Source organism: Macaca fascicularis, chromosome 3, assembly GCF_037993035.2.
Source record: "Macaca fascicularis isolate 582-1 chromosome 3, T2T-MFA8v1.1".
In the NCBI taxonomy this organism is placed as follows: Eukaryota; Metazoa; Chordata; class Mammalia; order Primates; family Cercopithecidae; genus Macaca; species Macaca fascicularis.
In genome coordinates this window covers 175,582,206-175,607,611 of record NC_088377.1, presented here as the reverse complement: position 1 = coordinate 175,607,611, position 25,406 = coordinate 175,582,206, and the positions used below count along the sequence as shown (strand labels likewise).

Below are 25,406 nucleotides of genomic sequence, written 5' to 3'. Positions count from 1 at the left end.
AGAAAAGGTACAGAATCAATGCTGGGGGTCGTGGCCATGAAGAAGCAGCTTAGGCAACCCTAATCTCCTCTCATCCCCCTTCTCCCACTACTGCTTCTAGGGTAGACTATTTCTCATGATATTGTTTAGGGCAGTATGTTTTCCCACAGTTGTCTCCTACAGAGATTCTTCTTCCCAGTTAGGCCCTTGGAGCCAGATTGACTACATTCCTTCCCACCAGAATCCCCTGGAACCTCCAGCTGGCCAGTGAATCCCCTTCACGGCAGCCCCACTGCCTGACCTGATTCTGACCCAGCCCTGAGTTTGAGCTGTTGGGATTTTTGACTCCAGTCCAGTTTCCACACTCTTAGATAATAAGGGTGTCCTCTTCATGTATCCATTTGCTCCTGTGTGTGGCAGCATGGAGCACATATTATGCTTCTGGGGAATATTTGCTGAATAAAGAATACAAGAAAAATAACATGAAACATTTAAGCTTCTCAAAACACTTTTTAATATTCCATTTCCCATCAAGACCAAGGTTGTACAAACAGGTATAAAATCCCCCACCTTCAGGGTGTGAGGCATCACTGTGTGTGGTCAAAGTCCCTCCTCCTCCTCTTTCCACGAGTTTTCAAGATGTGGCCCAGTCAGTGCTTTGCTGCCTTCTGTGACCTATGAACCATGTCCAGCAAGAGGACTGGGGACATGGTGAGGTCCAGTGTGCCAGGAACACGGTAAATGCCCACAATGCGGGGGAGAGGACAATCCAGGGACAGGCCCAGCTGGAGGCCACACAGAGGAGAAATGTTACTCTGTCCCATCTTCCCTGCATTCAGCTGAGCTCAGACCAAGTGAGCACCTAAGAATAATTTACTCCCAAAGGATGTTTCAAGTGAGATGAAATGTTCTCTAACCATTATTCTCTCCAAAATTAGGGCGGCGGGCGGGGGCGGGGGTTGGAAATCAAGCAGATGGTTGAATTGCCTTTCATTCCTCCATATTTGTCTAATTGTATGGCTCTTGGTTTTTATATAGCAGAAATAAAACAAAATGGCAATAAACCAACCTACAACCTGTGTACAAGATATAGCATACAAAACTGTCCCGGGGACTGGAACCAAAAGACTTCGATTCCCAGCCCTAAATTAGAGGTTCTGTTTTGTTAGGGAAGTTTGTTGTAAACAGCAGCTGAGAAGCCATTTATTTGACTTTGCCAATAGAGACAGACAGCAATGCACAGACACTTATTTCATTGAACTGTAAATGGATAAGGTCAGGAGAGGAAAAAATCCTACTGTTTATGTAATAGAACCCTACTAAATGGTTTTAGGAAGGGACCAAAACTTAGGTAGCAGTCTACTTTCCAAGGCTGGAATTTTATATATATATATATAGAGAGAGAGTAATAAATGAAATATTAGTAATCCATCCACTCGTTTTTCAGAGTCCAGCAATTTGATACCACCTTCCTCCCTATCCCACCCTAGTCCCGTTAGACTTGACTGCATTAAAGTAGTTGTTCAACCAAAACAGTCAGTACTGTTGCCTTCCTTTAGCATTTATATGAAAAGTCAAACTAGAGAGAAAAAATCCTTATACCTCCTCTCCACTAAAGCAACAGTGTAGAGAAAACTAAGCTCAGAATATACCAATAACATACCAAGGGAAAAAGTGAGTGTGACTGAAGGGACCCCAGCTACCAACCGAAGTAGGCTCTGCTAAACGGTAGTTATCTTCTTGTCCTTGGTGGCTTGCTTGATGGCAGCCTGCTCGCAGATGATCTCTTTGAGCCGCTGCAGCCTCATGTTCTGGGTGGTCAGTTCCCCCACCCCTGTCTGGCTGCGGTGCAGCAGGGTCAGGGCATGGATGTACTCCAGCTCCGTGTACTTCACACCCTGGTCCACCACCAGGTTCAGGAGCTCGTCAGCTGTGTTGTAAAGCATCTCGTAGTACTGCCTGAGAAAGCAAGAGAGAACACTGCTCACCAGCTCCACCATTGGAAACATCTGTCTCGAGGGGACAAATATGCTGTCTATACATTGATTCCTCTACTTACTTCATAAAAATTGATCAGCAGGCAGTGTTCTAGGCCCCACCAATAGAATAAAGAACATGACAGCCACAAGCTCTGTCCTTTGGAGCTCACAGGAGCTCTCTTCAGAAGAAGTCTAAGTGAGGACCCAGGGAGGCTGCATACCTTTCAGTGGCTCAGTTCATTCTACATTGTTTGCTAATTTTGCATTTACCGTGGGAGAGAGGAAAGAAAAGTAGGGGCATAGCCTGAAGAAGGAGAGAAGGCATTGTTAACAGGTTTTTGTCTCATTCAATCCCTCATTCATTCATTATTCATTGGAGGTTTTGTGAAATACTGAACATGGTTTTCTGCTCCATAAAGTGGGTTAATAATAGTACCTACCTCTTGGGGTTATTGAAATAGTTGAGTTAATTAATACATACAAAGCACTCAGAGTGGTGGTGCTTCACAAAGATTAACTATTAGTATTAGAACTATAATGATGCTAATGTGTGATAGTAATGTGATAAAATTAATAGTAGTACATAAGGATGGGCAAGACACAGCCCCTTTCCTCAAGTAGCTCAGAGACAAGGAGGAAAGGTCCTGGAAAGCAGAGACAGAAGGATTTCAGTGCTGTTGACCAAATTCATTCCCATGCACTGTGCCACTTACCCCTCACTCCACCCAGGGGCTATGCCTGCCTTTTCCCAGACACAAAGACCAGAGCATGGAGAAGTTAGAGGGCTTGCCCATGGCACAAAGACAGGGGCTGACTATGCCAGGATCTGAATCCAGGTTTTCTGACTCTAAGTTCAAGAATGTTTTTTCATGGACATTTGACAACTCCCAAGAATATTCTATGTGCCGTAAGTGAGGTCCTAGTACCGTGAATTAATAGCAGAAGAGGAGAAATTGCACCATGCTGAAAGGATGGTATGGGACTGAGGAAGACGTCCTATGGGTAAGATTCTGTCAGGCAGGGCTTCCATAAAGGAAATTCTAGTTGGAGGGAAGAGCATGAGAAAAGACATGGATGAGTAATCTGGTTAGACTGGGGAGTGCAGAGCAAGAGCAGAAAATCCTGGGATAAGGCAGTTGAAGCCTCTGAACATCAGGCTATGACTTTAGACCTAGTTAAGCCAATAAAGGACTTCCTTTTTCCAGAGATCAGAGGTGCCATTCAAAGTTGTGCTTCTGGAAGACTAATGTGACAACGGGATGCAGAATGGTCTGGGAGGGCATTGGTTACAATTCTAGCAGAAAGAGGAGACTTGACAGCCACTTAATGGCAAGGCCATTGGCCTGGGTGGTGGAGAAAGACTTGTGCCTGTAACAGAAATACGCAATAGAGTGATTCTTCAATGCAGCGAGAAGATGAAGGTGGGAGTCAGGAAGTGGAGAAGACAACCACTCACCATTCTTTAAACCAATACCGTGCCACTGCTCTCTCTCAGAGTCTACTGGACTCTGAGGCTGTGACTTGCACAGCCACTCCAAATTACCCAGGAGGTCAAGTTCAACACAGACTCTGAGCCAGCAAGGCTTATCACAGCTTGTCAGCGAAATGAAGAGTGTTACTCACTTCTCTCTGACGTGAAGGGTAACTTTGCCAAGATTGAGGGGACAGAATGAGGCAGTGTGCTCAAGGCAACTCTTGGGGGTGAAAGAATCTTCCAGACCAAACAGGATCAGTGGCTCAGAAATCCTGTATTATTAGACTCAGGGCCGTGAATTTGTTTCTTTCTCATCACGAACATTTTGAAGAAAAAGAGACTCCTATGGGGAAATGAAGCTATCCTTGTGGTAAGAAATACATTCTAGGAGCTCCATAATTTCAGGCCTGTTTTACTGAATTGCTAGTGCAAGGGGAATGTGGTCAGGAAGAGCTGCAGTGTCTTTTCACACGGTTAGCTTCTTTTCCTCCTGCTAAGCCTCCTTTTCTAACTAACACACTCTTTTAAAAAATAGGGGAAAGAATAATCTTTTGTGACTATTCCCCAAATAGTGGCAGAAATTCAAAGGGCTCTTTGTAGATTGGTAAGTTAATGAGGATCTCCTGGGAGCAAATCGGTCAGCATCCTTGTGTACAGTGGGCTAATTTTTCTTTTTTTTTTTTGAGATGTAGTCTCACTCTGTTGCCCAGGCTGGAGTGCAGTGGCACAATCTCGGCTCACTCCAAGCTCTGCCTCCCGGGTTCACACCATTCTCCTGCCTCAGCCTCCTGAGTAGCTAGGACTACAGGCGCCCACCAACACGCCTGACTAATTTTTTTGTATTTTTAGTAGAGACGGGGTTTCACTGTGTTAGCCAGGATGGTCTCGATCTCCTGACCTCGTGATCCGCCCGCCTTGGCCTCCCAAAGTGCTGGGATTACAGGTGTGAGCCACCGCACCCGGCACAGGGGGCTAATTTTCTACAGTGGTTTCAAACGATGTTCATTTTGGCATCACAGAACCAGATATATAGCAATCACTGGTCGAGGGCGACCCTGAATATAGACAGAAATGCTTGGTAGAAGAGGAGAAAAAACTCCACTTCCAGAGGTGTGAGACCCCAGTATCAGCTACAATCAGTAAATCTTTTGAAGTTTCACGTTTAGCATAAAACTCACATGAACTTTGCATTCTACTCCTCAATGTATCTGCAGTAATTTAAATACAGTTTCTAAGAAAAACTTGATGCTGCAGGAAGATGCATCATATTAATATTTATCCTACAGCTTTGCATGTCCCCTGGCTCTCACTGATATTGGCCCCTATTTTGAGAAATGATGCCCTATGTCATCTAACTCTGTTTCCTGTAGATGCACAGGTGAAGGAGAGTTATCTATTAATGAAACTTCCTAAGAGTATACATTTTTAAAAATTGCCCAAGAAGAGCTCATGCATGCATCGAGATTCACCAAATGAAATGAGAGCGAATCTGGGGCTCACGATTTTTTTAAAGCTAGAAGGAACGTGAAAGCTGTGGTTTCAAGACTAGCAGTTCTTGAACTTCAGGGTACCTAACTAAGAATTACCTTGGGGTGCTTATGAAAAGTGCAGATTCCTGAGGCCCCATCCCCAGATACATGCTTTTTAAAGGTTCTGAACCAGCCACGACTCAGCCAGACTCTGTTTGGTAGACGAACAGTTACAGAACTACTGTCTCCTCCAGCCAAGGACCTAAACACATCAGGGAAGGCTACAGAAGCAATAAAAGGTTTGTGATGCTTTTCACTGAGATTAAACCAAAATAACTGGATTTCTTTGTATTAGGATGTTGGTATTTTTATCATTTATCTTAAGAAGCAACACTGAACCCATCATGCCAGATGAAATTGGATTTCTTTTGAAAAATCTGATGAATTGTTTCCAGGGATACTGGCTGCTTTTCTACAGAGGCTGTTGTTCCACGCTGGGAGCAAACAACAAAACAAAGATGCCTGCATTTCTACTCCTGGCTCGTCCAGTGTGATGAGTGATAAAGGGCATGCTGCTTAAGTCCTTAATGTTTCAATATCCTCTGTGCAATGAAGACCTTTATAAATCCCAGAATGACAGTCTGAAGTGGACTGAGAGACTAAGAGTCCTCAAGAGCCTCAGATGAACAGTGCCCCTGAATTGCAAAGCGAGTTATTCAACAAAATTGACAGGTAACTGATGGTGTATTTTCTATAGTTATGGAGAAAAAATTCCTCCATAACCATGATGATATATTAGATCATAAAGAATCATAAATATTTAAAGACAGAACAAAATTCATTTATCTTTCAGAATGGTACCCAGGGGCAAAGATGACTAAACTGACATAGCAACAGTTTCACTTGGAGGTGGGGAAAAGATGCTACCAGGTGCCCTGAAGAGAAAATAGAAAAATGCCCCAAACTATACCATTAGAATGAGCTTCCATGATGAACACTGACAGACCGAAATGAAATCATGTCACCCAATAGGGATAAGTAATTTATCAACACTTATTGAGGCCCCAGGAAATTGAAAGCTTGGTCTTCATTATTGAGCATTAAAATAGCAGTCATGGCTTCCAGGGCAACACGTTTTCCATTTGATGACACTTTGCTCGGGCTGCCTGGATGGGATCAGTGAATGCACATTTGATTGAGACATTTTCTGGCTCAGGGCTTGTAGCCCTTCACAGCCTCTTCATAGCCTACAATATTCAGCAGCCAATTGCTAGATGTACACCAAATATCTTATTCTGGAGACCAAAGAGTTTCATGTCACCCTGGTGTATGGAACGTTCTGGAAGGAGATGTGTGCCTTGCTGTGGTTTCTCCTACCCTTTGCTGTGTGCCTTTGAGCAGCAGTTCCCAAAGTATTATGAGCAGAGAGGGTGAGGGAGTGGAGCGACAAAGAAATGGAGGTGTGACTTCACAGACTGGTCTTATGTGCAGAGTCTAGAACATGACAATGTTTATGCTTTGTTCTGGTGCAAACAGATCATTTTCTCTTATCTTCCTCATGTTTGCTTTATCAACAGACTGTTCTCTGTGGCTTTTTCTTTTGTGCTTTATTTTAACGGTATAGCACTGCGACTCTTTCTCCCCCATACATTCTGTTTGAAAGCATTTCTACCAGGAAGGAAATGCAAGGTATTTTGGAAAGGTGGGCAGATATTTTTAAAGTTTTAAAATAAAATTTTATCTTCCTCTGATTGGAAAGTTAATACATGTGCCATATAGAATATATGGGCCACAGAAAAAGATTTCTCAGAATTCCATCATAAAGATAAACCACAGTTTGGCATATTTTCTTGTAGTTTGCCCCCACCACATGTAGGGTTCTAGCCAATTTTTTTCTTATAGTTGAAATATTTAGGTTGAAACACAATTGGATACTTCAATTGTTTCCAATTATAAAGACTTACTTTCTCAGGGATAGATTTCTAAAAACAGAATTAGTTAAAAGATAAGTATATTATTGAGGACACTCGACAATGCTGCCAAGTTGCTTTCTAAAAAAGCTCTATCGATTTATCCTCCTATCAACAACATATGGGCAGCATCTAACTCACATTCTTTTGAATTTGCATGAGGTTGAACAATTTTTCATCGACTTGTTTTTAATGTATGTAGGTATGTGTGTATGTACAAATGAACTGTTGGTATCTTTCGATCTTTAAGTATTAGTGCTTTTCTGACTTCTCTTTAAGAGCTTTTCATAAATTTTCATAGACAAGAGGCCAGGGAGTTTTCTCATCCCTGGTTCTACCTCCCACGTTGGCATACTCAGTGCAAAAATTAGTACTGTGTCTCTGAAAGTGATTAGAAAGTTTCAGTTCCCTGCTTAGCAAATTGAGGGAAGAAATATTCACTAACAGAAACTATTCCCACCCATGGCAACTCTTGTTCCTGTATTTGTAGGCGTTCAATAAACTTTGCCTGTAGGGGTGACAGCAAGGCCCTGACTGGGGAACTGTCCAAGGTGACTGGGGAACTGTCCAAGGTCCCTGAGGAAAGCTTCGCCTGTTGCCTTCCTTTACTTTGTAGAATTCAGGTCCTAGATCCCGGGATGGAAACTGTGTTTTAAAATATATAGCTACATCTCATGCTGGGTTTTGGAATCTGTCTTGATTGTAGAATATTAATAATAATGTCTAGCTTTTAGGTGCATTTAAATCCTTTTAAATAGGTACTACAATTATCTACATTATACATATGAGAAAACTGAGCTCTACAGAGTATGAGTGATTTGTCTAAGGCCTCAAAATGAAAGACTTTGAGCCCTGTATTTACTCTAAAACCACCTTAATACAAAAATATTTGAAACTATAAACAGCAAAAGAACTGAAAAGAATATTTTTATCGCTGACTCATTTGAGTCTTGAGTATACAAATATGAATTAAATAAAATTCCCATACTCAGCTCTGCCTTTCATTGTAATGCAATGAGCCAGTATTGTGGCGATTCAAATTTGTTTGTACAAACTTTGTGGTTATATTTGAACAACACTGGATTTCATCTGGGAATTCGGTGCTCTAAACCAAGTAATGCAGTCATGTTGTAAATTTAACACTTAATTTGGGAGTTTACAGGAAAGATTTTTTGGCTTTTTATTTCTTTTTATTTCTTTTATTTCTTCCTTTTTAGCCCCTTCAAGCTGGTAATGGATGAAGTAACCTTTCTTTCCAAAAGTTGACTGTCCCTCTGATTCAGTACATTTTTGGGGAAGGGAGACAATTATTTTCATTGTAAAGACTTTCTCTTGTAGTCCTTCCCAAGATAAACTTCCAGTATTAATGTCAACAAATGAATTATGTGCTGAATCTGACTTTTGAAATACAAATTTAAGAGGGAGAAAAATTGAGCTGAATAAAACTTAGTATTGACCATAGCTCCCAACATTATTTTTAGCCAATATCTATAGCATTTTGAGCACTTTAATAAAAACCCAATGGTAGACAGGTCACTAAGTTGTCAAGTGAAGCAGTGAACTCCTGTATTCTCCACCCACTCAGTGGTACCTATGATAACAACAGGGAAATGACAAGAGAAAAAAGAGTAATCCATAAACCAGATAATCATCCATAAATAATTGAGAGGTCATGGTTATAACATAACAACTTAGTGAGGTAAATATTTAAGAGATCAACTAAACTCAGATCCTGGATAAGTCTTTCATTCCTCACTACTAACTAGCCATGTGACCTTGGGCAAATACCGTCAGCTCTCTGGATCTATTTCTCAGGTCCAGAGCAGAAAGGTTACAGCAGATGCTATATAAGCACTGGCATTTTTGGATTTTAAACCTTTACAGCATCCCCTGCTTGGTTCTTTAAAATCATGGGGCTCCCATCAGAATTAGCTGATGCTGTTTTTCTTCAAGCAATGGTAGACAAGAGGCAGTAGCAATTTATTTGAAAACTCTGAACAAGTGTAATCTCAGCTCAAATGGACTTTCCAGACCAATAATAAAATGGATGGTAATCTGTGTGTCAGAAGAATAAATTAGTTTATTAAAAAGTGTTATCTAATTGCTCTTATTTGTATTCCCCTTCGAAGAGCTTAGAGTTTATTACAAACATGATTGAAAATTCTAATTTAAAATGAGCTAAAGTTATTTTCATTTTAGGAATGAGAAAACTAAGGTAGAGAAAAGCTAAATAATTTTCAGACAGTTCATGGCACAATTAGGTGTATATTCTATATCGGGGTAGTGTTTTTTTTTTTTCTCCCACTTCTCACAACAGATTGTACAGGTTTTTGCTGTGATCAGGACATGCTAGAAGTAAAGAATGGTCTTTAGAAAAGATATTGCCTATATTCCCTCAGCTGGTGGCAGCAGAAAATCATTCAAGAGGTAAAGATAGCCTGGGAGTCTGTTGCTTTAAGGCTTGCTTGGGCTTCTTTGATCGGTCATGTACCTATCTGTTTTTTATATATAGTGACACATGCACGCATCCACCCTTTGTCAATGGTGCTATCCTTAAATGGCAGTTACCAGTTACCTCTTGGCCTTGTTCTGATAACCATCACGCCTCGGCAGTACTGCAGGGGTTGGGCTCTCCTGGGAGGCGCTGAAAGTTAAAATCAGCTGTTTCACTCCTCTCAGGAATGTATCCTGACATTTTTGATAGACAGCAGCAGCTACAGCCTTGCTTTATTTCTCGTCAGAAAATAAAACCACTTGAAACAAAGAAACTCCTCCAGGACATCCCCATCAGCATCGAGATGATGACACACTCCCAGGCTCGGTTACAGTCATTGAAATGGGGCTAAAATTTCTTTTTGTTTCCTTAGCTAGCTAGGAACTTTGCTCCCCGCGTTTGGAACACATTATAAATTCATAAACATCTATGGTTGAAATGTTCTCTTCAACAACTTAAGGATTCATATGTCACTCTCCACTACATCAGATAATTTTTTAAATTAAGTTTTCTACAACAGGGCTGGAGAAAGATCTGCATTTGAAATTCAGTACAATTAAAACTGTGTCTCTTTGGTCTGGCACTGCCTTTGGTCAAACCCTATTTGTATGAAAAATTATTCAGTCCATTAAGAAGTCTGCTCAACTCCTTCTCCCATTTTGAAGGTTTTAATAAATATTGATCAGGCACATTTCTGTTTGCACTTGCCAAGACAATTCTGATGTATTCATCTTCTGATGTTATCAAATAATGAAATATGAAAGAGTGAATAGAATTACCCTCTTGTTCTGTGATTTTTTATTTAGGGCCTTCATTTTACTTTCATAATTGTGTTTGTCTCATACTTCTGTAAATGTTCTTTTGATTATCAAAAGGTGAGTCCAGGTTAAGGAATGCTATTCTGGGCTGAATATCACTTTAGAGTCTTTTCAATTTAAGAAAATAGTTAATCAAATATCACTTTAGAGAGTCTTTCTGATTTTTAAAGACAATTTATCTAATATCATAGGTTGATAAAAAGGACATTGTATTATATACTTTGGTGACCACAAAGCTACATATCATTTAACCCAATTAGCACAAGACTCTTGTAGTGTGTATTAGCTACACTTTTCAGATTAGCAATCCGGGAAACAACTGCTGAGAGGCCCTACGGCTTTTTCAATTTTTAGTAATAAAATCACATCATTAATTTTTCAATAAATAATGCAAAGGATTTCTTCAAAGCAAAACCTAATGTTATTACTTATGCTTAGGAAACTCCAATAACATTTTAAATGTTAATATGATATAGAAAGGTATAGTCCTTAGCTCCAAGAAGCTTTATTTATTTATTTTTAAAATCCAATCCAGGCCCAGATCAAAAATACCCAAGGCATGAAGCAAACATTTTAATTTAAAGTAAAGGAAATCTACGGCTTGGCAGTCTGCCTGCCTGCCCTTGTCTGCTGGTACATAAGAAGGGCACAAAGAGTTGGAGTGCCCTAGACAAGGGATAAAAACAACGCTTCTGCTCCAAATGACGACCAGGGTTGGAAATGAGATGGTGAAGTGAATGGGTAAGGGGCTTCCTGTATTTATAATACTGGATCTTGCCCTACCTGTGGGTGTGTGAGGAGAATGGTCAGTGGCAACAGGCATGGCCTGCATGGCTTTGATGGGAACATATGCTCCCATCAACGAGAGCATGATGAACATAATGCCAGCGAGGCCAAGGTGATGGTTGATTCTGGCAGGTGCCAATTCGTTCTATTTTTTGGCCACCGACTCTGCCCCTAGCCAGCTACCTCACAATGATGTTAAGACAGGGCTGGGGGAGGCTGAATGGAGAGTTCACTGCAACCTACTACAGCTGCTGGGAGTCTTAAGACGCAAGGACTGATATTCAGCCATCACTTGGCTGAGTCAGTCAAACCCTGATTCCTGACCTTCTGGTCCTGGTTAGTGACTCTAGCATAGTTCTTGAAATTGTAGATCTCTCTGCCTTGCTGAGACACAAGACCACTTCTTACAGGACTGAAGGGCCACAAAGGAAAATGATTTCGTAGAAGAACCAAAAACTCTGGAATATTTGAGAAGTGTGAGCATATGCAAATCAGCAGGTCCCACTGGCAAACACTTGAGGGTGTATTAACTAAGCCCTTAGGTAATTTATGAAAGACAGAAAAGCTAAATAAACCAAAGCTACAAAATGGGCCACCTGAGATTCAAGGACATGTGACTCAGAACAGATGTCAATTAGAAAAATAATAGACTAACTAGAAAGGAGCTAATGGAAATATGAACAGTATCCAGCAGGTTTAATTAAAGACCCAAATACTCTGACAAACGTGATGGATAGCTTTGGATAACAATGTGAATTTGGTGGATGAAAAGACTACCGTGGCTGATATATATTTGAATGTCAGTGAACCATTTGATGCAGTGCCTCTAGAAAAATATAACTAGCAAAATGAATTTATTCTGAATGGCTACCCTCGATAGGACACAGGCTGAAAAACAAACAGAGGGTAATGATAATGGCAAGTCAACAAATGCAGAAGAGAAGCATCTAGTGAATGCTAAGGATGCTGGCTTTAGAACTGATCTCACTTAATACCTTCATTAATGCAAAGGAAGATACAGAGTGGTGAAAGGGGCCAATGTTAGTGAATGGGGAAGGGCTGTGAACGGCAACAAAAAAGGAAAAATCACATCAAGGACCCCAGGGAATCTGGAATTATGGGAAGCAAGTAATGAAAGGGGATTCATCTTAGAAAAACACAAGTGAATTTGTTTGGGAGAAATTCTAACCTCCTATATTTATTCAATAGTTGGGAGAAACCTTAGAACAGGTGGGTGAATGGTCACTGGGTGGGGGGGAGGAGGAGGTGGGTGTGTTGGGGTGGGTGGTAAGGGCCATGGAACCAGAGCATTTCTTATTTTCTATTTAAAAAGTACAATTTCTGTAATCCCAGCACTTTGGGAGGCCAAGGTAGGTGGATCACCTGAGGTCAGGAGTTTGAGGCCAGCCTGGCCAACATGGCACAACTATGTCTTTACCAAAAATATAAAAAATTAGCTGGGCGTGGTAGTGTGCACCTGTAGTCCCACCTACTTGGGAGGCAGAGGCAGGAGAATCGCTTGAACCTGGGAGGTGGAGGTTGCAGTGAGCCAAGATCATGCCATTGCACTCCAGCCTGAGTGACAGAGCGGGACTCCATCTTAGAAAAAATAATTAAAAAATAAAGTAGAAGAAAAAGTACCAGCTATAGAGCAAGGAAGTGACAATGATTTGTCTTTGTTGTACTTCATAGTTCTTCTTTTGCTTTATACTGTAAGCCAATTGAAAGAAAATCAGAAAAGAGGCTCAGATGGGATTAAAGGGACAGGAGGTTGGGGGAAAACAGAAGATTAAAAGAGATTCAGGTCAATTTTTGCTCAAATGTCTGCTTGTCAATAAGCGAGGTTTTCCCTGACCACCTTTATTTTAAATGATACTTGCTCCATCCTCATCAAGCTTTGTCCTTTAAATAAGCTTTAATTTTCTTTTTAGCATTCATCTCCATCTAAAAATGTATTTCCAAAATATATTTAAAATTATATATTTAAATATAAAATCAGAGATACTTTGATCAGCATATACAATGGTTAAGATCATGGACTCAGGAGCCAGTGGCCTGGGATTTCAACCCAATTCTGCCTCTTCCTATTTGTATGACTTTGGACAAGTTATTAATCTCTCTGTGCCTTGTTCTCTTCATCTGAGAAAAGGAAATAGTAACATAGGATTGCTCCAAGGCTTAAATGATTAAGAACAGTGGCTACACAGAGCAAGAATGTAGAAGCATTTAGTACATAAACAAGTATCTGCTTCCCCCTCCTCCAGTGCAGGTTCTATTAGAGCGGGGCTGAATTCTTTTTTTTCTTTCTTTTTCTTTTTGAGATGGAGTCTCGCTCTGTCGCCCAGGCTGGGGTGCAGTGGCGTGATCTCTGCTCACTGCAAGCTCCGTCTCCCGGGTTCACGCCATTCTTTAGAGCAGGGCTGAATTCTATATTCAACTTGCTCTTACCCCTTGGTCTAAGGAGACAGTAACTAGTGAGTGCTGAGTAAATGAAAAAGAATGAATGAATGAATGAGAGAGCTGATAGTCTATACATGTCATTAAGTATGGCATACGATCTAAAAAGCAGTCTATGATTCTCTGACACTGGGAAGAGAGGAACTATGAATGAAATAATTGATCCATATAAAACACAAAACGTTATTCTGATGTAACTCCAGGGGGAGATGGTCAGGATAATGGTCGCTAATGGAAAAGGGGGTGACACAGAGATCCATGTTTTGGCTAGTGATCTGTAATCCTTCTCAGCTTTTCATTCTCTGGCAGATTTAGACATGAATCCTACATCTTTTACCTAAAATGCATGACTGGAAATTTCTGAACCTGTCTCAACTTCAGTTTTTTCATTTAGGCATGGGATAAATAATATTACATCACAGTAGGTTTGAAGACTAATCAAATGATATGATAGAACACCTGCTATGTAATATAATACAAATGATAAAAATAATTGCTAACTTTGGTTGCATACTCCTCTGTAGTCTGTACTGGCCAACGTTCATGTATACATTATCTCTAAGGGTCTCACAGTTGTATGAGGTATCACATCCTCCGTACCGAAATACATTTTAAAAAACATTCCCTCGACTCAGAAGAAGAGGGGTTTCTTTTCTTTCTGTAAGATTAACCCTATGCCTTTGATCCTCACCCCTCCCAATGCTTTCAAGACTCTGCTGGGTTTTTGTTTTGTTTTTAATTCTTGTATCCAGTATCTTCCCTTTTCACTGGTTCTTTCATGTCTGCTTCAAACATCCTTCTGCTTCTCACATTTTGGAAAAACAAATCAAGAAACAAACCCCAAACCCTTTACGTGATCCCATGTCCACTCCATCTCTCTTTTTGTGTCTTTTCTCCCTTTCATTGTTGAATTTCTGGAACAAATCATTTGTATTCACTGCCTGTCCTTTCTATGCCTCCACTGCATCTATGAAAAGGGTCATCAACGACGTCCTCATGGACACACACAGCGGCTTTTCCTAAGTCCTCTTTTCCTTGACAGTTTTCCATCCTAAACCCAACTGTCATGGAGCCACATTTCTTTTTTCTTTTTCTTTTCTTTTTTTTTTTTTTTTTGAGATGGAGTCTCACTCTGTCGCCCAGGCTGGAGTGCAGTGGCGTGATCTCGGCTTGCTGCAAGCTCTGCCTCCGGGGTTCATGCCATTCTCCTGCCTCAGCCTCCCGAGTAGCTGGGACTACAGGTACCCACCACCACAACCGGCTAATTGTTTTGTATTTTTAGTATAGAAGGGGTTTCACCGTGTTAGCCAGGATGGTCTCGATCTCCTGACCTCATGATTCACCCGCCTTGGCCTTCCAAAGTGCTGGGAATACAGGTGTGAACCACTGCGCCAGCCCATGGAGCCACTTTTTTTTTTTTTTTTTTTTTTTTTTTTTGAGACGGAGTCTCGCTCTGTCTCCCAGGCTGGAGTGCAGTGGCACGATCTCAGCTCACTGCAACCTCTGCCCCACCAGGTTTAAGCAATTCTCTGCCTCAGCCTCCGGAGTAGCTGGGATTACAGGTGCGTGCCACCACGCCCGGCTAATTTTTTGTATTTTTAGTAGAGATGGGGTTTCACATCTTGGCCAGGCTGGTCTTGAACTCCTGACCGTGATCCACCTGCCTCGGCCTCCCAAAGTGCTGGGATTATAGGCATGAGCCACCATGCCCGGCCCTATGGAGCCACATTTTTAAGGCACTTCTCCCAGCTCCCTCCGAGTTTCTTCTCTGATTCTGCTATTGGCTCTGTGTCTGCTTGCTGCAGGTGTTCCTGCCAGTTGGGTGGGGGGTGGCCCTCCATTCTTCTCCCTCTGCTTCTGAAAGTCTTATCTGTGCATGTAATGCTCAGATGTCTCTCTCAAGATCTGGTCTCTCAATAGATTAAAGCTTCATTTTCACTTGTCTGCAGACATTTCTATCAGCTGCCCTTGTCAGGTGGCCTCCCTAGCCTCTGAATTTTGCTTAACGGTACTAGCTTGCAAAACCTCAAAATCTCAGTGTCACCTGGAATCTTCGCTCACCTTCATTTCTTTTGTTCAATTGTTACCAGGTCTATCACTGCAACATCTTTCATGTTCATTTCTTCTTTCCAATCTCACTATCACATGTCCTACACACTTTTCATTGGATTGCTACGGTTGCCTCTTAACTGGCCACCTCACTCACTCACTCCTCCTAGACTAACCCCCAGTTCTTAGTTGGATCATATCACTATTCTGTATTTAATAATAATAAAAAAACATTGTGTGTTCACTAGTGCTAACAGAATCAAGTCCAAACTTCCAACACTGACATCCAAGGCCTTTTAAAGACTTGACCTGTATTCCACCTTTTCTCCCAATTCTTCCCTGCTTCAACCTGCCATTCAAGCCAAATTGAGCTACTCACTGTCCCCTGAATAATACTTAGTACTTTTTGGCTCTAAGTATCCAGAGCCTACTTCATGTTCAAAATTGTTAAATCCTCTACCCTCTCTGAAGCTATCCTGAGCAATTTATTTCTTCTCTGTCACTTACTGCATGGGTCACCCACTTAACATTTATCATGTAGAATCAAACCTTTTATTAAAAAACAACTCTTAATATTCTTTTTGAGCTGATGATACAATAAAAAAGGTTGCTAGGGTATTTACTTACTAGTTGTGTGAATTTGGGTAAGTTATTTGACCTTTACAGGCTTCAGTTTCCTCATCTGTTAAAGGAGGATATTGATAGTACCTAGCTCATAGGATTGTTAAGAAGACTAAGCAAGTTAATATTTGTAAAGTGCTTAGAACAGTGCCTGGCATGTAACATTCTTGTTACATAAAAAGATAAAGGTACAAAATAAGCATATAGTGCAAAGCCTCTCTCCCACCATTTCCTTTCCTAGAGACAATTACTGTTACTAGTTTCCAGGGTATCCTTCCAAATATATTTTATACATATACAAGCAGTCTTTCTTGAGTGTGTGTGTACATATAGACACGCAAATATATTTAAAGATAAATGGTGTTTACATACTGTTCTGCACCTTACTTTTTCTACTAAACAATGGAGCTTGGAGAAGGTTCCATTTCAGTTCATATCAACCTGCCTCATTCTTCTTAATGGTGGCAGAGTACTCAATTGTGTGGATGTACCATTATACGTATTTATTATCCTCACCTAGACTGCAGGCTACTTGATGTCAAAGACTGTGTCTTACGACTTTTGTATCATCCTCACTGCTTATATAGTGCCTTTCAAAGTCCTTTTTAAATCTGTTTACTTGCTCAACAAATATTTCAGCATCAATGACACATCAGGCAGTATACAGTAGACACTGTGGATGCAGAGGTAAGTAAAACATAGTCCTTGTTCTCTGGCAATGCAGAGTCTGGTGTGAAAGTAGCCAGGCACTGTATGTACTTATAGCAATGTGACTGTGGCTATAATAAAGGTACGGAGGAGATTCTCTAAGATCACAGGCAGGAAGGGTTGTAGGCTTCTGAGAGCAGCCAGGGAAGGCTTAATAGAGAAGGAGAAGTTATCAATAATGAGACAAATATGAAGGAAAGAAAATCCTCCACAAGCAAAGGAAACAGAATGTGTGAACTGGGTGGGAGAGTAGGAAGAATACGGTATTTGGGGAAAACGACAAGTGGTTTATTGCTCACTGGAGTGCATGGAGCGTGGGGAAGGGCAAAGAAGGGGAAAGGTGGGCAAGGAAGGGGAAAGGTGGGCAAGGCCCAGAGCATAACAGACCTGTGGGCCATGCTAAGACTTTGGACTTTCATGGGTGAGTGGAAGGAGGAAGGTGAATTAACCTTTATTTTGCCCAGATTATTCAAACAAAACAATTACCATCTATTATTACCAGGATTTGATAAAAGAAGGTATGTTAACACACCTTAAGTGGAAAGAAAATAATCTCAGAACAAAAAGGTTAAATGTTTTGTTGCGTGGGAAACTCAGAAACTTTTAGTCATTATTTATGAGAAACTCACAAAGTACAGTCATTATTTTTCTAATTTTCCCATGGATAAGGACAATCAGCTTCAGTTTACATACACCCTGGCATTTGGAACCAATGACAGGGAGGAATCTGGAAACAATTTTAGAAAGAAGTCACACGTGATGACAACTGTGTTTCAGAAAGACCTTTTTAGCTGCAGCATGGTGGATGGACCTGAGGGTAAGAAAGCCTTCAGACGGTTGGGCAACTTGGTTATTTTGTTTTCTAGTATCAGACCACGCCAATCTTCTAGAAGGTTTCCTCACAACTCCACATCCCCAAGCTTGTAGCTAAACAAAATCAACCTCAAAGAGGGAAGGATGCCAGCACCTCAGTAAAGAACAACACATCACGTTCTCACCTCTAGTATGTCTCCTTCAGGTCAACAGTGACCTGGGGCCATTAACATACACACAACTGTACTGAGATGAGGCCAGTATCTGAGAGGAAAGAGAAGGCTAGCAGTGAGAATATAAGAAATAAGAGGACACCTTTTACTCAAAGGTTCCTCCTAACCTACTCCTCAACTGGTCTGGTTGAAATGTGAGGGAGGGGGACTGAAACTGCCTTTGCAAAAATTATAACTGAGAAAGTTATTAGTGAAAGAGACCCTGACTTAACAGACTCCATCTTGCCTCTAACCTCCAAGCTGTCCTTGCTTATTCCTGGGCATATGCTGAACTAACTTTGAGAGAAACTTAGCTTATAGTTAAACTTTGATGACAACAGCACTTTCTCAAAACAAACCCCTTCCTGCCTGGGGACTAGACTGTCTTTGCAGGACTACAAAATTACCTACAAGATTCAAAATTATGGATTAGGAGTCATGCAGCTGGAGGCTGCAAAATTCTGAACCTCCCCAAATTGCTCTCGGGGATAACACCACTATTGTTAAAACTAAGAGCAGTGCTTGAGATATTTTGCAGACCCTGTACTCAGTGGATCTGCTGGCACCACCAAAATTAATAAACTGGCTCATCTGGTCTTGTGGCCCCCACCCAGGAAATGACTCAGTGCAAGAGAACAGCTTCAACTCCCGATGATTTCATCTCTGACCCAACCAATCAGCACTCCCCACTTTCTGATCCCTTGCCTACCAAATTATCCTTAAAAACTCTGATCCCTGAATTTCTGGGGAGATTGATTTGAGTAACAACTCCATCCACTGTGTGGCATGGCCAGCCTCACGTCAATTAGACTCCTTCTTTACTGCAATGCCATGGTCTTTATTTGTGCAGCAGGCAGGAAGAACCTGTCCAGTTAGGTTACAGGACCTAAAAGCACAGAGTATAAATTAGGAGTACAAATATGATCTCATTTAAACTCTTGACAAACATACAAGAAACGCTTGATAACCTTAATTTGGCAGATAAAGGGTCAGAGAAGAAGGTCACGAAACCTCCTTGTGATGAACACGACTCAAACTCTAGTTCATCCAATTCAAAAGCTCAAGCTCTGATTCTACTAAAGTTATGGGGATTTGCTGGGGGCACTGGGAACTCCTGGAGTCACTGTTACACAGCAGGAGTTTACATTAGATTCTTAGTTGTAGAATTGGGATTTGTGCCTTGGGGGGGTGTCTGGAGTGGAATGACATACAATAGGATAAAATTAACCACAGGAAAATACATCCTGAGAGTCAGCAGAGAAAATCAGGCATTGCAGGAGAGAATAGCAATTTTCTTTAAGTGGCCCTTTCCATACAAAAAGACTAATACTGAGGCTGCTCCATGATGTGGCTCTCTTAAGCCTATATATAAAGAAAAAAGGCCTTTGATGGGAAAAATATAGAGAGCATTTGCATTCATTTTTTAGGACGAAAAACTATCTGATTTGAAAAAACCTCTCAGAAAGGGCAACATTAAGAGAGGAAGGTCTTCAGGCAAGTTTAATGCCTCTATTTAAATGCTAATGCTAACCTATAGCTCTGGACCACACAAAAACTAAAGTTTTTCAAAGACTATAAAGTGAATTTAAAATGAAACCTTAATTTCTTTAAGAAAAGATATTTTATTTCTGAAGAGCCAGCTAACACACATAATTTCATAAGAGCAGTACCGATTTGATCGCATCAGTGAGGAGGCAGGTGAGTTAATGGCAGAGGCTGGCCGGCATCCAGTGTGCAGGGGCTGCCTCTGTCACAATTAGGAGTCCTCCTCAAAACACCTGCCTTTGGAGCTCAACATTTGCCCCCAGCTGTCCCTGATGGGGATTAATGCTGCCCCCCACAGTCCGCCCCACTGCCCTGAATTGTTTTTTGCAATGACCTGTGCTGAGAGCTCGCTGGTGTTTAGAAGCAAAGCTGGGGACAAAAGTGAGGAGAAAATACAAAGGCATGGGAGTCCCTGGGTTCAGAAGAGGAGGCTGTGGGTCCTGAGTGCTTGATGCTGCTTGTTTTCCCTGGGAACCAACATTAACGAACTCAGGTAACCGGGGCCTGGAGTACTGGGGAAAGGTCTCCCAGGCTCGAGGGACCCCACACTTACTGCCTGTATTAACAGATATACAGGGAAACAAACTCAGAAAAAAAAAAAAATCAAACAAAATTAGGAAATGCCTGTGGTGAGGGCAATGACTAGGAGGGGGGCAATCTGAGCTGGTTTTGTTTTTTTTTGTTTTTTTTTTTTGAGACAGAGTCTTACTCTGTTGCCCAGGCTGGGATGCAGTGGTGTGATCTTGGCTCACTGCAACCTCTGCCTCCCAGGTTCAAGCGATTCTCCTGCCTCAGCCTCCTAGGTAGCTAGGACTATCCTCATCTGGCTAATTTTTGTATTTTTATTAGAGACGGAGTTTTACCCTGTTGGCCAGGCTGGTCTCGAATTCCTGGCCTCAAGCGATCCGCCTGCCTCAGCCTCCCAACGTGGTGGAATTATAGGCCTGAGCCATTGTGCCCGGCCCTGAGGTGGTTTTGAAAGGAGCTGGGCACATTCCTCAGCCCCGGGCTCAAAACTCCCTGAGCCTAGCACAAACACATCCCATCCTCCCATCCCACCACCATATATCTCTCAAACTCCCTGAGCTCAGTACAAACACCACCTGGAAAGTCTCCGATAAGGAGACAGCCGTACAAGGTTACTGAAAGCGCAGGAATTTCTTTGTTCCCCTACAACTTTCGGGCTATAAAAAGCAAACGCTCGCATTGTTCGGGGCCCTCTTGTATACTGTGTAAAGGAGGGACCAAGTTCGAACTTGTAGTAAAGATCCTTGCCGCTTGGCTTTGACTCTGGACTCTGGTGGTCTTCTTTGGGGAACAAACAGTCTGGGCATAACATCTGGGGGCCCGTCCGGGATTCCCCAAGCCCACCAGACCCCTGGTCAACGGATCTGCTAGGATCGATCTACTGATAGGTGAGCTGGCTCGTCTCCGTTTGTCTGTCTGTGTCTGTGTGTCTGTTCTGAATCTGAATCTCTGACTCGCGAGGTCTGAAACTGAGGCTGGCACAGTCCTGGCGGACGCGCTATAGGACAGCCAGTGGAGACCGGTGGGAGACGTCCCCTGGCTCTCTTCTGATTTAAATTGCGATCTGAGTTGCCGGAGCGGGTTCGCGATCCGGGCAACAGTCTGAATTGCCCCGGTCCCCGGGTGCGCGCCTGCCGTCTGAATTGCCCCGGTCCCCGGGTGCGCGCCTGCCGTCTGAATTGCCCCGGTCCCCGGGTGCGCGCCTGCCGTCTGAATTGCCCCGGTCCCCGGGTGCGCGCCTGCCGTCTGAATTGCCCCGGTCCCCGGGTGCGCGCCTGCCGTCTGAATTGCCCCGGTCCCCGGGTGCGCGCCTGCCGTCTGAATTGCCCCGGTCCCCGGGTGCGCGCCTGCTGTCTGAATTGCCCCGGTCCCCGGGTGCGCGCCTGCTGTCTGAATTGCCCCGGTCCCCGGGCTCCCGGCTTCCGGCGCGCGCTCGCGGCCCCGGTCCCCGGGCTCCCGGCTTCCGGCGCGCGCTCGCGGCCCCGGTCCCCGGGCTCCCGGCTTCCGGCGCGCGCTCGCGGCCCCGGTCCCCGGGCTCCCGGCTTCCGGCGCGCGCTCGCGGCCCCGGTCCCCGGGCTCCCGGCTTCCGGCGCGCGCTCCCGGCCCCGGTCCCCGGGCTCCCGGCTTCCGGCGCGCGCTCGCGGCCCCGGTCCCCGGGCTCCCGGCTTCCGGCGCGCGCTCGCGGCCCCGGTCCCCGGGCTCCCGGCTTCCGGTGCCACACTTCCGGCCCCGGTCCCGGGGCTCCCCAGCTTCCGGTGCCACACTTCCGGCCCCGGTCCCGGGGCTCCCCAGCTTCCGGTGCCACACTTCCGGCCCCGGTCCCCGGGCTCCCGGCTTCCGGTGCCACACTTCCGGCCCCGGTCCCGGGGCTCCCCAGCTTCCGGTGCCACACTTCCGGCCCCGGTCCCGGGGCTCCCCAGCTTCCGGTGCCACACTTCCGGCCCCGGTCCCCGGGCTCCCGGCTTCCGGTGCCACACTTCCGGCCCCGGTCCCCCGGCTCCCGGCTTCCGGCGCCGCACTCCCGGCTAGCTATCAGTAATAAGTCAGATCAGATTTCCTCTATTGGGATTCTAACCCACATTCCTTTACAGGAAAGGACTACAAATCATTACAGGATGGGCAATACCCAGAGTACTCCTCTATCTCTCCTTACAAATAATTTCAAAGAAGTTAGAGCAAGGGGCCATGATCTTGGTATGGAAATCAGGAAAGGAAAGCTAATTACTCTGTGTCGCTCCGAGTGGCCTGCCTTTGATGTGGGGTGGCCACCCGAAGGGACCTTCCGACTTGCTGTCATCACTAGGGTAAAATCCAAGATTTTCCTACCTGGACATGCGGGCCACTTAGACCAAATCCCATACATCCTCATATGGCAGGACCTTGTTGAAAACCCGCCTCCTTGGCTGTCCCCTTTCCAATTAGCCTCTGAACCCTCTAAGGCACTGGTTGCTCGACCACTAAAAACCAAGCAACCAACTGCCCCCTCCCATCCTGTTCTACCTGATAGCGGGGACCCACTGTTCACAGAACCCCCTCCGTACCCCTCCGGGCCCCAGGTTCCGGCCCCTCGGGCTGAGTCGCGGGAGAGAGCAGGCGGAGAGGAGGCGGCCGCCACTCACGGGCCTGCTGAAAGAGAAAGTAACTTTGAGGGGCCGGCGGGGCGGACGCGAGGGCGCACTTTGCGGACTAGCCCCCCCCAGCCGCCTGACTCCACGGTGGCTTTACCCCTCCGGGAAATAGGACCCCCAGATGACACAGGAATCCCCAGGCTCCAGTACTGGCCATTCTCCACCAGTGATCTGTATAACTGGAAGACTCAGAGTGCTCAGTTTTCAGACAACCCCAAAGATTTACTGTCTTTACTGGATAGTGTCATGTTCACCCACCAGCCCACTTGGGACGATTGTCAGCAGCTCCTCCGAATCTTGTTTACCACGGAAGAGCGAGAGAGAATACAGGTAGAAGCTAGAAAGCTGGTCCCGGGGGACGACGGTCAACCGACTGCCAACCCCGACCTCATAAACGCGACCTTTCCTCTGACCAGGCCGGCATGGGACTACAATACGGCAGAAGGTAGGGGACGGCTACGCCTTTATCGCCAGACTCTAATGGCAGGTCTCCGGGCAGCTGCTCGCAAGCCCACTAATTTGGCTAAAGTATATTCTATTCTGCAAGAAAAGACAGAGAGCCCAGCCACCTACTTAGAAAGATTAATGGAAGCTTTTAGACAGTACACCCCCATAGATCCAGAGGCTCCAGGAAGTCAGGCAGCTATTGTAATGTCATTCGTAAATCAGGCAGCCCCAGATATTAAAAGAAAACTCCAGAAATTAGAAGACTTGGAAGGAAAGCGGATTCAGGACCTCCTTCAGATAGCCCAGCGGGTTTACAATAACAGAGATACTCCAGAAGAAAGGCAATTTAAGGCCACTGAAAAAATGACCAAGGTCCTGGCAGCAGTAGTACAGAAAGAGCATCTACAGCCAGAGTACACCCAACCCAGGCGGCCCCCCAGGCATGATAATCTGAAAAAAGACCAATGTGCCTACTGCAAGGAGGCTGGCCACTGGGTAAGAGACTGCCCCAAAAAGAAACAACGAGGACAGGGACCCCCTAGGTCTACACCCGTACTAGTCACTCAAAATGAAGACTAGGGAAGACGGGGTTCGGATCCCCTCCCCGAACCTAGGGTAACTTTGCAAGTGGAGGGGTCCCCAGTCCAGTTCTTGGTCGATACGGGAGCACAGCACTCAGTCTTAGTTAAAACTAATGGAAAATTATCCTCCAAGTCCTCGTGGGTACAAGGGGCCACAGGAGTTAAGAAATACCCATGGACAACACAAAGAACAGTAAACCTCGGAGCCAAGAATGTAACCCATTCTTTCCTGGTTATCCCTGAGAGCCCCTGTCCCCTATTAGGGAGAGACCTGCTAACTAAAATGGGAGCACAGATCCATTTCCTCCCTGAGGGGCCCATCGTGACCAACTCCCACAATCAACCCGTGTCCGTCCTAACTATAACACTAGAAGATGAGTACCGGCCCCTGACCAGGACATAGCAACCTGGCTCCAGCAATATCCAGAAGCTTGGGCGGAAACGGGGGGCTTAGGACTAGCAAAACACCGTCCTGCTTTATTTGTTGAACTTAAACCTGGGGCAGACCCCGTGCGGGTACGCCAATACCCGATGCCCCTAGAGGCCAAGAAAGGAATTGCCCCGCATATCCGCCGGCTCCTTGACCAAGGAATCATCTGCTCATGTCACTCACCCTGGAATACTCCATTGTTGCCGGTACGAAAACCTAATAGTGGAGAATACAGACCTGTACAAGACTTAAGAGAAATCAATAAGAGAGTTGTGGACATACACCCAACTGTGCCTAACCCATATACCCTCCTAAGCACCCTAAACCCTAAACATCAATGGTACACTGTTTTAGATTTAAAAGATGCTTTCTTCAGTTTGCCTTTAGCCCCTCAGAGCCAAAAGCTCTTCGCCTTCGAGTGGAATGACCCTGATAGAGGCATAAGTGGCCAACTGACATGGACCAGACTGCCGCAAGGATTCAAAAACTCTCCTACCCTGTTCGATGAGGCCCTCCATGAAGACCTGGGTGAGTACCGACGCAAACACCCTGAAATAACCTTACTACAGTATGTTGATGACCTCCTGATTGCTGCTGAGACCCAAGAAGCTTGCATCCAAGGGACCAAAGGTCTCTTACAAGCTCTGGGAAATCTAGGATACCGAGCCTCAGCAAAGAAAGCTCAAATCTGTAAATCAGAGGTAACATACCTAGGATACCTGCTTAAAGAAGGGCAGCGCTGGTTAACAGACGCCCGAAAACAAACTGTTCTGCAGATCCCCAGGCCGCAATCCACCCGACAAGTGAGGGAATTCCTGGGGTCAGCGGGGTTTTGCAGACTATGGATACTTGGGTTCGCAGAACTGGCTAAACCCCTATATCAGGCAACACGGGGGCAGCAGCCATTTAAGTGGACAGACGAAGCCGAGTCGGCTTTCCAACAGATTAAAACTGCCCTACTCTCCGCGCCTGCACTGGGACTACCTGATGTTACCAAGCCCTTCCACTTATACATAGATGAAAATAAAGGTATCGCTAAGGCAGTAATAACTCAAAACTTAGGCCCCTGGCGGAGGCCAGTTGCCTACCTGTCAAAGAAGTTAGACCCAGTGGCTGCCGGGTGGCCCCCTTGTCTCCGAATGATTGCAGCCACGGCTCTGATGGTGCAGGATGCTGATAAGCTTGTCATGGGGCAAGAATTGCGGGTCGTTACCCCACATGCCATCGAAGGTGTACTCAAACAGCCACCCAATCGATGGATGAGTAACGCCCGACTCACCCACTACCAAGGATTACTACTAAATCCTCTCAGGATAACTTTCCTGCCCCCAACGACCTTAAACCCTGCCTCATTGCTGCCCAACCCGGACCTGGACGCCCCACTCCATGACTGCACCGAGATACTAGCTCAGGTGCACG

The 25,406-nt window shown here is 44.5% G+C and overlaps 1 protein-coding gene and 1 long non-coding RNA gene across 5 annotated transcripts in view; one reads left to right on the top strand and one right to left on the bottom strand.

Annotated features, from left to right (window-relative positions):
* Positions 1 to 469: 469 nt before the first annotated feature.
* The window catches only part of EXOC4 (exocyst complex component 4), an 825,737-nt gene continuing 800,800 nt past the window's right edge, over positions 470 to 25,406 (bottom strand). For all 4 annotated transcript variants that reach the window (XM_045387459.2, XM_005550804.4, XM_074036005.1 and 1 more), the window contains one exon: positions 470 to 1,938. In XM_045387459.2, coding sequence (XP_045243394.2) covers positions 1,701 to 1,938 — 238 coding nt within the window. In that variant the 3' untranslated portion in view covers positions 470 to 1,700. The remainder of the gene's footprint in view (positions 1,939 to 25,406) is intronic.
* Positions 19,734 to 25,406, top strand: part of LOC135970240 (uncharacterized) — a 47,181-nt gene continuing 41,508 nt past the window's right edge. The window contains exon 1 of the long non-coding RNA XR_010585842.2: positions 19,734 to 19,867. This is a non-coding gene — a long non-coding RNA (uncharacterized lncRNA). The remainder of the gene's footprint in view (positions 19,868 to 25,406) is intronic.